Source organism: Elephas maximus, chromosome 9 (assembly GCF_024166365.1).
Source record: "Elephas maximus indicus isolate mEleMax1 chromosome 9, mEleMax1 primary haplotype, whole genome shotgun sequence".
Taxonomy (NCBI): Eukaryota; Metazoa; Chordata; class Mammalia; order Proboscidea; family Elephantidae; genus Elephas; species Elephas maximus.
Genome location: NC_064827.1, coordinates 108,427,108 through 108,441,955, shown reverse-complemented (window position 1 = coordinate 108,441,955; position 14,848 = coordinate 108,427,108). Strand labels below are relative to the sequence as shown.

General features: G+C 39.1%; 1 protein-coding gene across 3 annotated transcripts; it reads left to right on the top strand.

Moving 5' to 3' along the window:
- The first annotated feature begins 352 nt into the window (after positions 1 to 352).
- PRXL2C (peroxiredoxin like 2C) lies at positions 353 to 13,932 on the top strand. 3 transcript variants are annotated; one of them, XR_007518565.1, is made up of 7 exons: positions 353 to 660; positions 1,097 to 1,165; positions 2,140 to 2,193; positions 2,355 to 2,460; positions 6,398 to 6,529; positions 8,509 to 8,610; positions 9,108 to 9,197. XR_007518565.1 is itself a non-coding variant. In XM_049894912.1 (6 exons), exons 1-6 carry the CDS (start codon positions 475 to 477, stop codon positions 9,233 to 9,235), a joined length of 675 nt encoding a protein of 224 aa, XP_049750869.1. In that variant the 5' UTR covers positions 353 to 474; the 3' UTR covers positions 9,236 to 13,926. The 3 variants fall into 3 exon arrangements, 2 of the variants coding, with proteins under 2 accessions (XP_049750869.1, XP_049750870.1); XM_049894912.1 differs by lacking the exon at positions 8,509 to 8,610 and having other exon boundaries at positions 9,108 to 13,926; XM_049894913.1 differs by lacking the exons at positions 6,398 to 6,529; positions 8,509 to 8,610 and having other exon boundaries at positions 9,108 to 13,932.
- Positions 13,933 to 14,848: the final 916 nt, after the last annotated feature.

Sequence of the window (14,848 nt, the reverse complement as noted above, 5' to 3'; positions counted from 1 at the left end):
TTTCTGAGCCTGAACGCTCCTATGAAACCTGTTTAGCATCATAGCAACACGAGCCTCCACTGACAGAGGTGAAGGCTGCGCCTAAGGTGTGTTTGCAGGGAATCTAACCCAGATCTCCAGCATGGAAAATAAGAAGTGTACCACTGAACCAGCACTCCCAGGTCAAAAGAAGTACGTCTTCACGGCCCCGTGTGCCCTACCCTTAACGGGACCAACCCCCTGCGCCCCTGCGGTCTGCCAGACTCGCTTGCTCGAGGCGCTCAGCCTGTCCGGACCCAGTTCCTCCCACTGCGCCCCGCCCCGCCTCGCTGGCCCGCCCGCCTGCCCAAGGGCGTCCGCCCTGCCCCGCCCATCGGGACTCCGCTCCTCCTGGTTCCCGCCGCAGCTGCTCGGCTGCCCCTGTCTTTGGGAGCTCCGCTCCTCCCGGTGCGTCCCGCCCGGCGGGCGCGACCCCAGGTCCTGGACTCAGGGCGCATGGCGGCCCCGGTCACGCAGCAGGTCAGCGGCCGCGCTGCCCCGGCGCCCGTCCTGAGCGGCCCGGAGCGCGGGCAGTCCCTGGCCGACGCCGTGGCCGAGTTGCCAGTGCTGGACGCCTCTGGGAAGCGGGTGGCCTTCGGTGCGCTGTTCCGGGAGCGCCAGGCCGTCGTGGTCTTCGTGCGGGTGAGCACGGCGACGGGGCGACCCCGGGCAGGGATCTCGCCTGGAGGCTGGGGTGGAGGGGGCTCCACAGCTTCGGCCTCGGGGGCACATCAAGGCCCTCGAAGGGTCTGGAGCCGAGAGTGGGTCCTAGCGGGCCTGGCCCTTCCCATTCTCGTCCACTAGAGGCTTCCGGAATGCTAACGGCTCCACTCGCTTCCTTCAGCGGTGATGGGAAAACAAACCGCCTAGCAAAGGCCATTTTCTCAGCTAGCGGGCGGCATGGCGGGGACTGGATGCTGCCCGATTTTAATGCACCTGGGGCGTCACTGACACTTTTTTTTTACCCGTTTTGGGTGTTACGTTTATTAGCGTCACACACAATAAAGTACTTAGCTCCTTCTGGACCCTGAAGGTGTGATGTTGCTAACTTGCCTTTTTTGCCGTGTTGGAATTTCAGCATTTCCTGTGTTACATCTGCAAGGAATACGTAGAAGATCTGGCCAAAATCCCCAAGAGCTTCTTAGAAGTAAGTTTCCCGAGAGTTAGCAACATCGGTCCGTTTCTCAGCGACCTAGGGAAAAGTCACTTATTTAAAAGTGTAACGGGGAGATGCGGGGTGCGCGGCTTCCCCCGCGCAGACACACAGACCTCCTCACATGTCTTTCCAACGCCTCCAAAAAAGAGAGACACGCTGGAGTTCTATTTCAGTCCTTATTCGTTGCAGTTTGCTTTTAAACTTAGCTAATCATAAAAATCATTTTATATTACTAACCTGCCCTGGTGGTGTAGTGGTTACAGCTGCTGATCAAAAGGTCGGCAGTTCGAGTCCACCAGGCGCTCCTTGCAAACTCTATGGGGCAGTTCTCCCCTGTCCTATAGGGTCCAATCGGAATCGACTGGACCGCAACGGGTACGGTTATACCTGCCTAGTATTCTGAAATGTTGAATGATAATGATGAAAACCACAAATATTGGAAATTATTGATATTCTCTTAATTTTTTCATCATACTCCAAATTGGTCGTTATAGGAAAATATGAATGACTTAAGGGCAAAACTTAGTATCTTTTAATAGGATACATATCCCAAGTCCCTGTGATAATCACACACGTATGTCTTTCACAGGCACTGTATGTGTTTATCTCCAGGTGAGCTTTTTGAGCAAGGCATTGGGCAGCCTTTGTAAAACTAAGATCTGTTTTCATCAGACATTGTCAACTGAAATGTGAAAAATAAACTTGATTAAATTACCAGACATCAATAGTCTGTTTTTTTAGCACACCTTTGAAAGGGCATAGAGAATTACTGTCATTTTTAAAATTCTTAATTAGCAAAAGAGTCATTTAACATTAACATTTTGCTATAGTACATTTGTTTGCTTGGACTCAGACCAGTTTTGCTGTTTATTCTTTTAGAAGCCTACAGGTGGCATTAGAATGGAACAAAAAAGTTAGATGTAAACATACATAATTTCTAATATGCACATTTCTTTTTCCTAAAGGAAGCAAATGTCACTCTCATAGTGATTGGACAGTCATCCTACCATCATATTGAGGTAAATATTTAGCAAACTGGGGAACTAACAGATTGTTTAACAAGTAAAAATTATATTATTTGTATCACCAAGTGTAGGTTAAATTTGCTAGAATTAAGTTAGACTTGTTACTTATCTCTCATTTGTTTTTCTAAAGATCCCAGCTGTTCCCTTTTTTTCAGCCTTTCTGCAAACTAACTGGGTATGCTCATGAAATCTATGTTGACCCTGAGAGAGAAATTTATAAAAGATTGGGAATGAAAAGAGGTGAAGAAATTGCTTCTTCAGGTAAGACATGTCTTAAGTAGAAAACACTGCTGGTGTATTTTCATGTTTGTATGTATATGTTTAGGTGAACAAATGGTAAATTCGTACATCAGCCTTCTTTTTATGTTTCTATTAAGTGGTCCGGATCCCCGGTGGCACAGCGGGTAAGCATTGGGCTGCTAATCAAAAGGTCGGCAGTTTGAATCCACCAGCCGCTCCTTGGAAACTCTGTGGGGCAGTTCTACTCTGTCCTGTAGGGTCACTATGAGTCGGAATTGACTTGATTGCAACAGGTTTTTTGGTTTATTAAGTGGTCCAGATACACCAAACTACAAGATTTCAATTCCTGGGTGTAATGACCGAGAAGACTATTCATGGACTACCTATTGACTGATAAAAAGAAGTTGCAGAAAAATGTATTGAAAACAAAAACTATTTTCATAAACGTAAAGGTCTAAAGTATATATATGTGTGTGTCATGAAAGAGGTTTTAAAAGATACTGCACTGTTTACCATAAGGGATGGGAATGAGAAAGTGGCTTTTGTATTTGTATTTTTTGCAATGAGTACATTTCACTTTTGAAATTAAAGGTAATACTAAGTTCATATATTTTCATACCATGGCTTTTGAATACTCTGCGTTCTCTAATTGATGAGATCCTAGTTATCTTTTGAAGCCCAGCTCTTAAACGTGATCTTAATAGCTCTTGAAGCAGAAGTAATTGCTTCCCTCATTGTACTTTAATAATGGCACCTTGTACTTAACCTCTATTATAGCACTTAAGGTGACTGGGTAATGTAATTAGTTGAAGAGTTTGATATTTTATTCATTTTTGTCTTGACCACATTCCCTGCCCTTCGCACGATTCCCTGTAATTAATAGAGCTTAATAAACTTAAGTTGAACTGTTAATGTGTGTTTTAAGTAGAAAGAAATTGGTTTCTGAAATGCCAGATAAAAGAATTCAAACTCAAATCAGTCATTGTCACAAATATTACTGAACTCTTGTCTGTGACACCCACTGTGTTGGATGCCCCCAGAGGGCAGTGATAAAAGACACAGCCCCAGCCGTCCAGAAGTTCATGCTGTACTCTGGGAGACAGAAGCAAACAAACAAGTACAGTGCAGTTTACGGGCTTTTTGCAATAGAGGAGAGCATGAATACCTACATGGGGAGACAAGGATCTGGGGAGGCTTCTCAGAGGAGGTGAAGTCTCAGCTCACTCTTAAAGGACCTCGGAGGGTGAAGTAGAAAAGCACAGCGGCATGAAAACATGTGACTCGTGTGGAGAAGCGCAGTTGACAGCTGGAGTCTAGGGGTCAGATGGGGAGTTGGTGTGAGCTGCGGATAGGTTGTGGCCAGTTCATGTTGAGTCAGGTGTGGCAGCCCAAGGAGTTTGGACTGATTGTCAAGGCAGTAGGGCAGCCATAAAAGTGTCTGAGGCAGAGGAGTGATCCAGTCACATGCCCGGTTTCGGGAGGAATTGGAGCAGAGGTATTCATGACAAGGTTTTAGTACAGGCTAGGAAGAAATGACAGGCCTGAAGTGGGGGGTGGAAAAGAGGGATGGGTCTGAGAGCTGCTTATGAGCTAGAGTTGACGTGACCCCTTTACTGATGTTTTTAAAGAAGGCAACCTAAACTGTATTAAAACTCAGGGTGAGCAGGAGTAAACACAGCATTTGTTGTTTTTTTTTTCTTCCTCACTTTCTCTGTAGAATAGGAAAATGCAGCAGTCCAGGTTGTGAACCTTACTTTTTGGTACACTATTTTCATGTGCTAGAACGGAGTCTCAGCATTTGTAAGGTCTGTTTATCATTTAGCACTTCAGATATAAACAGCAAGTTTTACCTCTCCAGTCATTGCCACAATAAAGGTATGGGCTTGTGAAGAAAACAAATGCATTCTAAGGAAACATATGTTTTTAAGAGAGCATATTAAAATCTTTTAAACTCCTTTGACCTGTATTAAAGTACTGTGTTTCCAAATAGGAAATATTAGGTTGTCATAAAATAATTTTTTAATGATTCCTCAGTGAAAAACAGAAAGGCATGAATCTTAGAATCAGTATCAGAGTAGTCCTACTTGAAAATTAAGACAGTAGAAAGATACACAATTATAATTTAGAATCAACAGATACCCATTTTATGAAGAAAAAGAATAAGATAAAGCAGTTAACTGCAAGGGAGTATTAGATTTGAAAAAGACTAAAAACAGGAGTTTTATACACAAGAACTAAATTCGAACTGGCAAAATGAGATTGTGCTCAACAGCAGAGACTGTTAAATTCTAGGTTGTAGAATCTTCTACTGGGTTTCTAAATTCTGTGATAGTAAATGACCTATTCTTTGGCTATAAGAAGATAGCTTGGATTTCTGGACATTTACTTCAGATATGTTGTTGTTGTTAGGTGCCGTCAAGTCGGTTTTCAAATCACAGTGTCCCCATGTGACAGAGTAGAGCTGCCCTATAGGGTTTCCAAGACTGTTATCGTTTTTTTCCTACTTTTTTTTTTTATTATTGAGCTAGATGTCCCCCGAGACCGTGGTCCCCAGCCCTCAACAAGGTTGTAATCTTAATGGGAGCAGATTGCCACATCTTTCTCCCATGGAGCCACTGGGCGGGTTTGAACTGTTAACCTTTCGGTTAGCAGCAGAGTGCTTAGCTGTTGTGCCACCAAGGATCCTTTACTTCAGATACAGAATCCTATAACACAGGAAAATTTAGTCTTTTATCTATGTCTCTAAGGTAGTGAGCCTGTATTGATTTTTTGGTTAGATGAATGCCAATCTGAATGTAAAAATGAAAGAAATGAGTTGGCGGAATGAAGAGAAATAATAGATATCTAGAAATATTAGGAAATCAGGCAGGTAAGAGGTTGCAAAGTCATCAAAATAAAAAGCTAAAAGCAAGACATAAAAGGGCAAGGTTAGGAGAAAAATAAGTAGCAACCAGAGTTAAAAAAAAAAAAATTGAGTTTGAAAGGAACAGGCAGCTTTGTTCTGGACCAGGCAGAGGGAGTGGAAGTAAAGTGAAGTATCAGTCCCTGTGAGAAAGGAACTAGAAAACCCAGCAGACAAGGAAAAGTGCAAAGGTGGCTGTACTGGCTGTTGTAACAGCTAAAGCCAATAGCATAACATGATAGAAGATTATTTCTTGTTCACTTAAAGTTCAAGATGGGCGTTTCCATTCAGTGGGTGCTTCTTCTCTGAGCAATGACTCAGGGACCCAGGATCCTTCCATCTTGTGGCTCTGCTGTTTTCAATCCAAGGCTTCCAAGAAATGTAGAAAGAACATGGAGAAGTGCTTGTGGGAAATTTTTAGGAGCTAGCCTGGAAATCGCCCACATCATATTGCTCACATTCCATTAGCAGACAGTCACTTGGCCATACCTAACTTGCAAAGGAGACTGGGAAATATAGTTTAGTTGTAGGCCCAAAAAGAGGAAGCGGGTTTTGACCGTGTCAAAATGCGACAGCGTCTCTTGAAAAGAAGTGTAGCTACCTATTAGTGGGTTGAGAGACTAAACAGTATAAGTGGGGAATTAAGAAGGTAAAGACTACCAGTTTGAGAAGTCTGTAGCAGTCCTTTTTCTTTGGCAGAAAATGATCTGGGTCTCTCATCACTTCTTTCTTTAAAGCAGTGGTTCTTAACCAGGGACACTTTTGCCCCAGAGGACATTAGGCAATGTCTGGGTATTTTTGGTTGTCACAATTGGTGGAGGGGGTGCTACTGGCATCTAGTGGGTAGAAGCCAGGAACGATACTAAACATTTTACAGTGCACAGGACAAAGAATAATCTGGTCTAAAATGTCAGTCATGAAAAGAGAGAAATCCTGCTTTGAAGGGAAAAAAAAGACAAGTAAAAAGTTAATATGGCACACAATATTTTATAGAAGTACTAACATCTTTAATATCTAATCGAATATAACATCTAAAGACAATTCCATACATCTCAGGACAGAGTCCCCATGTGAAATCAAATCTACTCTCAGGAAGCATTCAGAGTCTGTGGCGGGCAGTGACTGGCCCCCTGTTTGATTTTCAAGGAGACCCAGCTCAGCAAGGAGGAACCCTCATTGTAGGTCCAGGTAAGCATCAAAGCCCAAATTCAAGAATATGCTTCCTGTGCCTTTTAGAAATCCAGATGCCACCCCCTTTCTTCATAAAATAGCCACCATCTAAAAACAGGGAGCTTTATAATAAAGTGCTGTGCTTTTCATGGGAAGCTTCCCCTGCCCCCTCCGCCAAGACTTCTGTGTATTTTGATATCTGTTTAGTTCATATAATGTGCTATCATTCTATTCCTTATTGATTTCAGGTACTTGGGAAAGGGAAAGTCAAATTGTATAATCCTGGTTAGGGATCTGTATATGGTTATAATGCTTTTTTAGGAGTCCCTAGGTGGCGCAAATGGTTAAGCGCTCAACTACTAGTCAAAATGTTGCTGGTTTGAACTCACTCAGAGATGCCTCAGAAGACTAGTCTGGCAAACTGCTTCTGAAAGGTCATAGCCTTGAAAACCCTATGGAGCAGTTCTACTTTATACACATGGGGTCATCGGGAGTATGAATGGACTCAGTGGCAACTAACAACAACAATAACACTCTTTAAGAAGTTCAGTGGAAGAGGTAGGGAAGCCAGATGAATGGAAACAAAACAGAATGGAAATAATGAGAATGCTGACACATTGTAAAAATTGCAACCAATTGTATGGAACAATTTGTATAAAAATTAACAAATGGGAACCTAATTTGCTGTGTAAACTTTCACCTAAAACACAATAAAATATTTAAAAACAATAATAATAAAATAATAAGTTCAGTGAAGGTGAACATTTCAGAATAGGGGAGACTCATCAAGCACTTTAATTCTTTGTGGAATAATCAGGCTTGTTTTTTATACCTAATAAAACTAAGGAGACTTGCTCAGCACCTAAAAGCAAGTCAGTGTCAGGAACAGGAAACAAGACTCAACTATCTCACTCAATAAGATTTACTGTAAGACACATACTTTTTTTTTTTTTTTTAACTTTTTTCTTTATATTTATTGAAATTACACTTGTTGATAAAATAAACACCTGGTAATACACCACATACTTTTAACAGCTTTATTAGTTTGGATTGCCTGGAATTCCTTTGGCTTCTCTGTTAAAGGTGTTGAGTGTTACATCTGTACCATGTTCAAACATTATGTTAAGGACAAACAGCCATATGTGACAATGCCAATAAGCCCACCCATTGCCATTGAGTTGATTCCGACTCATAACGACCCTATAGGACAGAGTAGAACTGCCCCAGAGGGTTTCCAAGGAGTGGCTGGTGAATTCGAACTGCCCACCTTTTGGTTAGCAGTCGAATGCTTACCCGCTGCGCCACCAGGGCTCCCCAGTAAGCCTAAGTCACCACATTGTAAGCCGACTTTTCTTGATTCTTCTTCTCTAAAATTGCCCACTTTTAGTAAGTATAGCTTCTAAGAGTGACAGAATTAACATTTACTCTGATAAATTCCAGATATCTAAAGGAAAGTCTTTAGAAGGAGAGATTTGACTAAGTATTATGACTTTTTGTCTTTTTGCAGCTGGAACACTATAATTAAAATCTGTCATTTTATTTAATCTCCCTTAACCTCCTACTCATGAATTTGCACCAGTGAGCTGAAAAAGCCCTGTTTTATGAGAATAATGAGTTCTATAAACTGGCCTAGAAATGAAATTGAACGGTATTTTTGAATGCCTTATTTCCATGCTCAGAACTGGAAGGGGTGTTTTTTGAAGAGTGTCTCATATCGTATCATAAGAATGAAGAGAGCACAAAGAGCTTCATTTGCGTGCAAAGTTGTGAACAAATGGAATAGAGAGCGCATTTTGATGGAAAAAGTATAACTCTTCTAAGGAAAAGATCATGATAAACGTATTTACACAAATCTATTATCATGGCTAACCCAGTATTTCATTTTGCTTTATTTGATAATAAGCCAATTTGTGATAAGCCTAGTGATTACTGGAGACTGCAGATAAGTACAATGCAGAAAGCATGCCTCATGATACTTAGTTAATCTAATTTTTTAGGTTAAAATTCTAATCTTGAGTCCAAGAATTGAAGTAAATAGAACCTGGACCACAAATGATGACTTCTTTTATTTGAGCAGATGAAAGCAATCTGCAGTACATGTGAGTGTGCTGTAACTGATTATCTGAATGTCCTTGTTGTGAGCCTCTTTTTAACTGTGGTTATAATGCAGATAGCCTATTAAATTTGAGAGGAGGTTTTTAAAGTGAGTTATTTACTCCATTATTATACTTAAGAAGAAGATATGATTTTCCTACTTGATATCTATGTTAGTTCCTAATTCTGCCTGTCTGACAGGACATTCAATTTAATTATATTTAATAAAACCTAACAGAAGGTTATAATTTAAGAATCATTCCCCTTGGATCTCATAAAACACAAAGTATCACTCTTATTTAACCATAATCCTTGTCTGTTTTATTACCATAATTAAAAATTATTAGGGCATTATATACAGAGTATAATGTACTCCAGGTAATTAACTTTTCCCTCTGGACTAATTAAAAATTGAAAAATGTCCTTGATTCTAGTAAGCAATAAATCTAATGAGTAATACGTCACATGCCAATGTCAGCCTTTTATTCTTATGCTCTTCCAGGTAACAACATCCATTTTATACACCGCGACAAAAATAGGTTGGATCACAAACCCATCAACTCTGTTTTACAGCTTGTAGGAGTTCAGCACGTCAACTTTAGGAACAGACCTTCAGTTATCCACGTGTGACTCTATACAGAACGTGTAGCTGCTAAATGACCCCTTGGGAATGATGCAACTTTAAATGTTTGGGGTATGAAATGTCTGACTTGCTGACTCTGTTAGCCTCTGAGGAGTTATAAAAATACAAAGAGATACTGTACCAGTTGACTTGCATGCTGAGAGGAATCGGTTGTCAAAAATGTGCTTTTGTGTAGAACTTTTAAAGTTATAAATACCATCCTTAATTTTTTTTTTAAACTTTATGATATAGTCGTTTAATGAAAGAGTTTTTTGGCCTTTAAAATCATAAATTCCTTAGAAGAATATATGAGGCCTTGCACAATCATAAATTCTTAGAAGAACTCAAGGGCCTTGCACAACTCAAGACCATAGATACCAAATTGTGTACATAATATAATCCCATTTTTATATGTATATGTTTATATTTTTGTATGCTTAGAAAAAGGACAGGAAATAAACACGCCAGAATATTGCCAGCAGGGATCTAGTAGTAGGATTACAGGTGTTTTAACTTTTTTGTCCATACTTTCCTGTATTTTCTAACTGTTCTGTAATGAGCAGGATTAGTTTGGGGGGAGCCAGGAAAAGATCTTTAAAAATTATATGAAGAATATATTCCTAAATAACAAGTTCCACAAAGTTGCAAATTAAATAGGCTGCCATCCACATGCTTTCATCCTAATGGCTTAATTTGGAGGAAATGTGGCAAACTGAACCCCTTTCACCTAGCCCATGTCACCATGCACCCACTGCCAGTTTCACTAGGATTTTTTTTTTTTTCCGTAAAAGGAGAAAAATACTTGTTTTATATATTTAAGACATGTATCTAAAAATATAGTCAGTAGGGAAAGGACTTTAATTTTTTTTTAATAGGAAAACTTTTTAATGTACACTGTGGTTTGGTTATATATTCCCAGATAGCTGCTCTTTCTCACCTCCGAATTACTTTTAGCTAGAGGACTATTGTCATCTTGTATTTTTATAGAATCTTAATATCGTATAAAGCATCCCAGAAATTCCAGTGGAAAGTATAAGCACAATGAAAATACTGGTAATTACTAATAAGTATAATAGTGCTCTGAACTTACAGTGCTTTTCTATAAAGCCTATGCAGTCATGCACGCACACACACACACTAACTATATATGCATATACATATTTAATATCTCCAAATATTTGAATGTATTTTCAAGTATATGTATGGGGCACTCATGTTCTTAATCAATAAAAAAAAATTCTCATAAAATGTAAAATTAAGGTATATGGTCGTATTTTTTATGGTAAAGAAAGACTGATAGCCCAGATCCCTTTGCCAATTTTAGACTTGAAACTGCTGAATCAGAGCTTACACAAAAATTTATGTATTTATAGATGTACAACACAGTTTCTAAGATAAATAAGTATTCTTTCTGTGGCTACAGGGAAGTACAGTTACATAAGTACAGTGCAGTGATAAACTACCCAAACAAATGCATGTAATATAAAACCACCTATGTGCTGGGATATATATAAACACGCCTCCATATCCAGTAATTACACTGGACTCGAAATTCTGAAAAACATTCTCCTATCATAATAACACCTAATACTTTTATGGTGTAATTATTTGTGAGGCAATATTCCAAGTGCTTTACATACATTAACCCTATAAAATTGATATTATTATCCATATTTTACATAGAAGGAAGAATATCTTTTTTTCAAGCTGAGTTTACAAGAAAGTGAAGAAACCACCAGAGCCTAAACAGAAAGTAGAAACCAGGCTGATGACTTTGCATTGAGGCAACTGGCTGCCCTGAGGTTCATTCTAGACCTTGAGAAGGTGGTTCCTTGTTGAACTCAAGGGTCTTGGACAGCAGGAAGTTAAAACTAAGACCCTTTAATAATGAAGAAGTCAGCACGACTTGACCAAGGCAAAGTCATAGGAGCTTCATAGATACATCCAGACCCCCTGAGGGACCAAATTACTGGACTGAGGGCTGGGGAACATGGGTCTCAGGGGGGACATCTAGCTCAATTGGCATAACATAGTTTATAAAGAAAATGTTCTACATTCTACTTTGGTGAGTGGCATCTGGGGTCTTAAAACTTATGAATGGCCATCTAAGATACTACACCGACTCCACCCCCTTTGGAGCAAGGGAGAATGAAGAAAATGAAAGACATAAGTGAAAGATTAGTCCAAAGGACTAATGGACCACAACAACCACAGCCTCCACTAGACTGAGTCCAGCACAACTAGATGGGGCCATGCTACCATCATTGACTGCTCTGACAGGGATCATAATAGAGGGTCCCAGACAGAGTTGGAGAAAAATGTAAAACAAAATTCAGACTCACAAAGACCAGAGTTACTGGTCTGACAGAGGCTGGAGAAACCCCGAGAGTATGGCCTCTGGACACCCTTTTAACTCAGTACTGAAGTCACTCCTGAGTTTTACCCTTCAACCAAAGATTAGACAGTCCCATGAAAAAACAATAATACACTTAATTCAGCCATGTATACGTGCGTGACTAAATCGGCACAGCAACGCAGGGGCAAGGACAGGAACGCAGGAGGGGACACAAAAGCTGGACGAGTGGAAATGGGAAACACAAGGTTGAGAATGGTAGAGTGTCGACATGTCATGCGGTTGGCAACCAGTGTCGCAAAACAGTATGTGTATTGATTATTTAAGGAGAAACTAATTTGCTCTGTAAACCTTCACCTAAATCACAATTAAAAAAAAAAAACTAAGACCCTTACATAAAGCTAGGAACTAAGACCTATGATTGAGACCTGGGACTTCTAAGGGGTAGAACCCTTAGTGTAAGAATGGGCAACACAAAAATCCATCCATAGGTCAGTGAGGAAACTTGTTATGAGACTTCTGCAATAAACTATTGCAGCAACAGAAAGTTCAATAAAATGAAAGAGTTTAATTTTCAAAAATCAAGTATTTTTGTTTCTTAAGAAGATTGATGATGAGCTAGTAACCCACCTAAAATATTTGTTCAGGTTACCATCTACCAAGGGGGCCAAAGTGATTACCACTGACCACATGAAAACTAGAAAACAAATTTTCTAAAGAAGCAATATCATCTGCTTACAAAGTTAATAGCTATTTTAAGAAGACTGTTCTGGAAGATGATTTAAGACGTGGAGTTGTGAAGGATACACTTATATATCATTCTGTGAAGAATGATGTTTTATTTAGATCAAAGAATTGTTCTTTTAAATTAATTGCACTTATTTTCAATTCTAGGTTTTCTTCTGCACAGTGAAGTGGTACTGGCTGTGTTAGCAGAAGGCTGAAAACAATTACAGAATGCCAGGTTTATATCAATATTATCAGATGCTTCAAAGAGAAAATCAGATTAGCTAATTCTAATGAGTTTTTTTTTCTTTCTTTTAAATCCACTTTATAAAACCAAAACCTTTAAAAGTTGACTTTTTCTCAAAGGTGAAACATTTATCATTAGTGTAAATGCTCCTGTATTGTTTAAAATTCGATGTTGAAGAAAAAATTGTTTTTTGATGATAATATGAATACAAATTTAGGTGAGTACATATTTTGGTAAAAATAATATACTAGGTTTTAAAAACTTGTGGAGTAGAGATACATACTTGCAATTGGTTGTTATGATGGTTAAGGTCATGTGTCAGCTAGGCTGAGCCATGATTCTCAGTGGTTTAGCCTTTATGATGTAGTTTGCCAGTTATGTAATGATGTAATCACCTCCATGATGAGATCTGATATGATATCCTCCATGATAAGATCTGTTGTGAGCAACCAGTCAGTTGAAAGGAAGTTTCCTTGGGAGTATGGCCTGCATCCAATATGTATGGACTTTCTGGCAAAGCTTGAACTCTGGTTCTTGGGACTTGAGCCAGCAGCCTGCCATCTTATCTGCCAGTCTTGGGTTCATCAGCCCCTGCAGCTACATGAGTCAGGAGAAGCCTCCAGCCTGACGCCTAACCCACAGGCTTGGGACTGTTCCAGCCTCTACAACTGTGTGCCATTTCCTTGATATCTCTCTCTCTATATATATATATGGAAACCCTGGTGGCATAGTGGTTAAGTGCTATGGCTGCTAACCAAAGGGTCGGCAGTTCAAATCCACCAGGCGCTCCTTGGAAACTCTATGGGGGCAGTTCTACTCTGTCCTGTAGGGTTGCTGTGAGTTGAAATTGACTGGACAGCACTGGGTTTGTTTTTTTTTTTTGGTATACAGAGATTAAATGAACTACAAATTTTCTATAGGAAGCGGATGCTAAACAGTAATTTTTTAAAGCGAGTATGGCAGGCCACACTTTGCTGCCCATCGTTGATAAGATTAAAAATGTTTGAGGCGTTGAACTGCATCGTAAATCAACCTGTTTTGTCCTCAGTGGTTGTGAACGTAGTATGTTTTTGTTTCTTTTGTTCAGATAAGTTGGAAAAGTTGAATAAATTTATTCAATTAATATGTCAAAAATCTTTAATTCTGAAGCTTTTAGCAAATTGTATGATTGAAACCTTGTAAATCCGAAGACACTGAAATCTGGCCTTAAGGAAGGAACCAAACAAAATAAATAATTGAAAATTCAAGGTTTAATTTTGAAATTCTCTAACTTTACAATATGTAAATTTATGGGAAGAAACTTTTAATGGAGTGCCTGTTTTTAATTGGATAAATGTGAATTCTGCATCAGAAAGGAGTGAAATGGCCTATAATTTTATGGAATCAAAATATGGTGAAACATTAAAAAAATTATAGAAAATTCATTTGACAAGTTGTGTCTTAGAAAAATAATGTGTTGAACAAAGGCACTCTGAATGGGGGCAAAAAGCAGCATCTGCAAAAATGTTTTGAGTTGAAATATCGTGTTTTCAACACGAAAAAACTGGAGTTAAAAATATTCCCCGCTAAGCCAAATTTGTTCTGAGTCTACCAAGTACCTCAGTACTAGCTGTTGTTGTGTGCTGTCAAGCCGATTTGACTCATAGTGACCCAAATATGACAGAGTAGAATTCCTCCATAAGGTTTCCTAGGCTGTAATCTTTATGGGAGCAGATTGCCAGGTTTTTCTCCCACAGAGCTGCTGGTAGGTTCGAACCGTGGATCTTTTGGTTAGCAACCAAGCACTTAACCACTGTACTACCAGGGATCCTTTCACTACTAGTAGAGACAGTGTATTCTCAATTTAAAATATTGAGAGACGAATCAAATGAAGTGGTCAACAATTTCAAATCACTTAACTATAAAATTCTACCTGGAAGAAGGTTGCAAGCAATTTTATTTAAAAATTTGAAATAATGAGCCCTAACTGAAAAAAAATTTTTTGGAAAATTACCAGTGAAATGGCATTGGAGAGAGATACAGCTAAGAAATGCATTAAACATAATTATTATTTTTAAAATTCAGACAATCAACATAAAAATATTTTTTTAATTTAGAAAGAATTTTATTTCTAAAAATAGCCTTGAATAGAGCAATTTTTGTGTCCCTTCAACATATTGAAACAATTGTCAGTCAATAAATACTTCAAGAAATTATACAACATTAATTATTGTTGTACCCATTTTCACTTTCAAATTTTCTGGTTTGGGCCATAAATTATATAGCCCTTTATTGATAGATGAGGCAAATAAAAGT

What these genes read in the sequence shown, in the direction of transcription:
- PRXL2C (XM_049894912.1), top strand. Translation starts at nt 475, where the DNA reads ATGGCGGCCCCGGTCACGCAGCAGGTCAGCGGCCGCGCTGCCCCGGCG. An exon ending in TCCCCAAGAGCTTCTTAGAA is followed by an intron (nt 1,166 to 2,139) that starts GTAAGTTTCCCG and finishes TTTTTCCTAAAG; the next exon opens with GAAGCAAATGTCACTCTCAT. An exon ending in TGAAGAAATTGCTTCTTCAG is followed by an intron (nt 2,461 to 6,397) that starts GTAAGACATGTC and finishes CATACATCTCAG; the next exon opens with GACAGAGTCCCCATGTGAAA.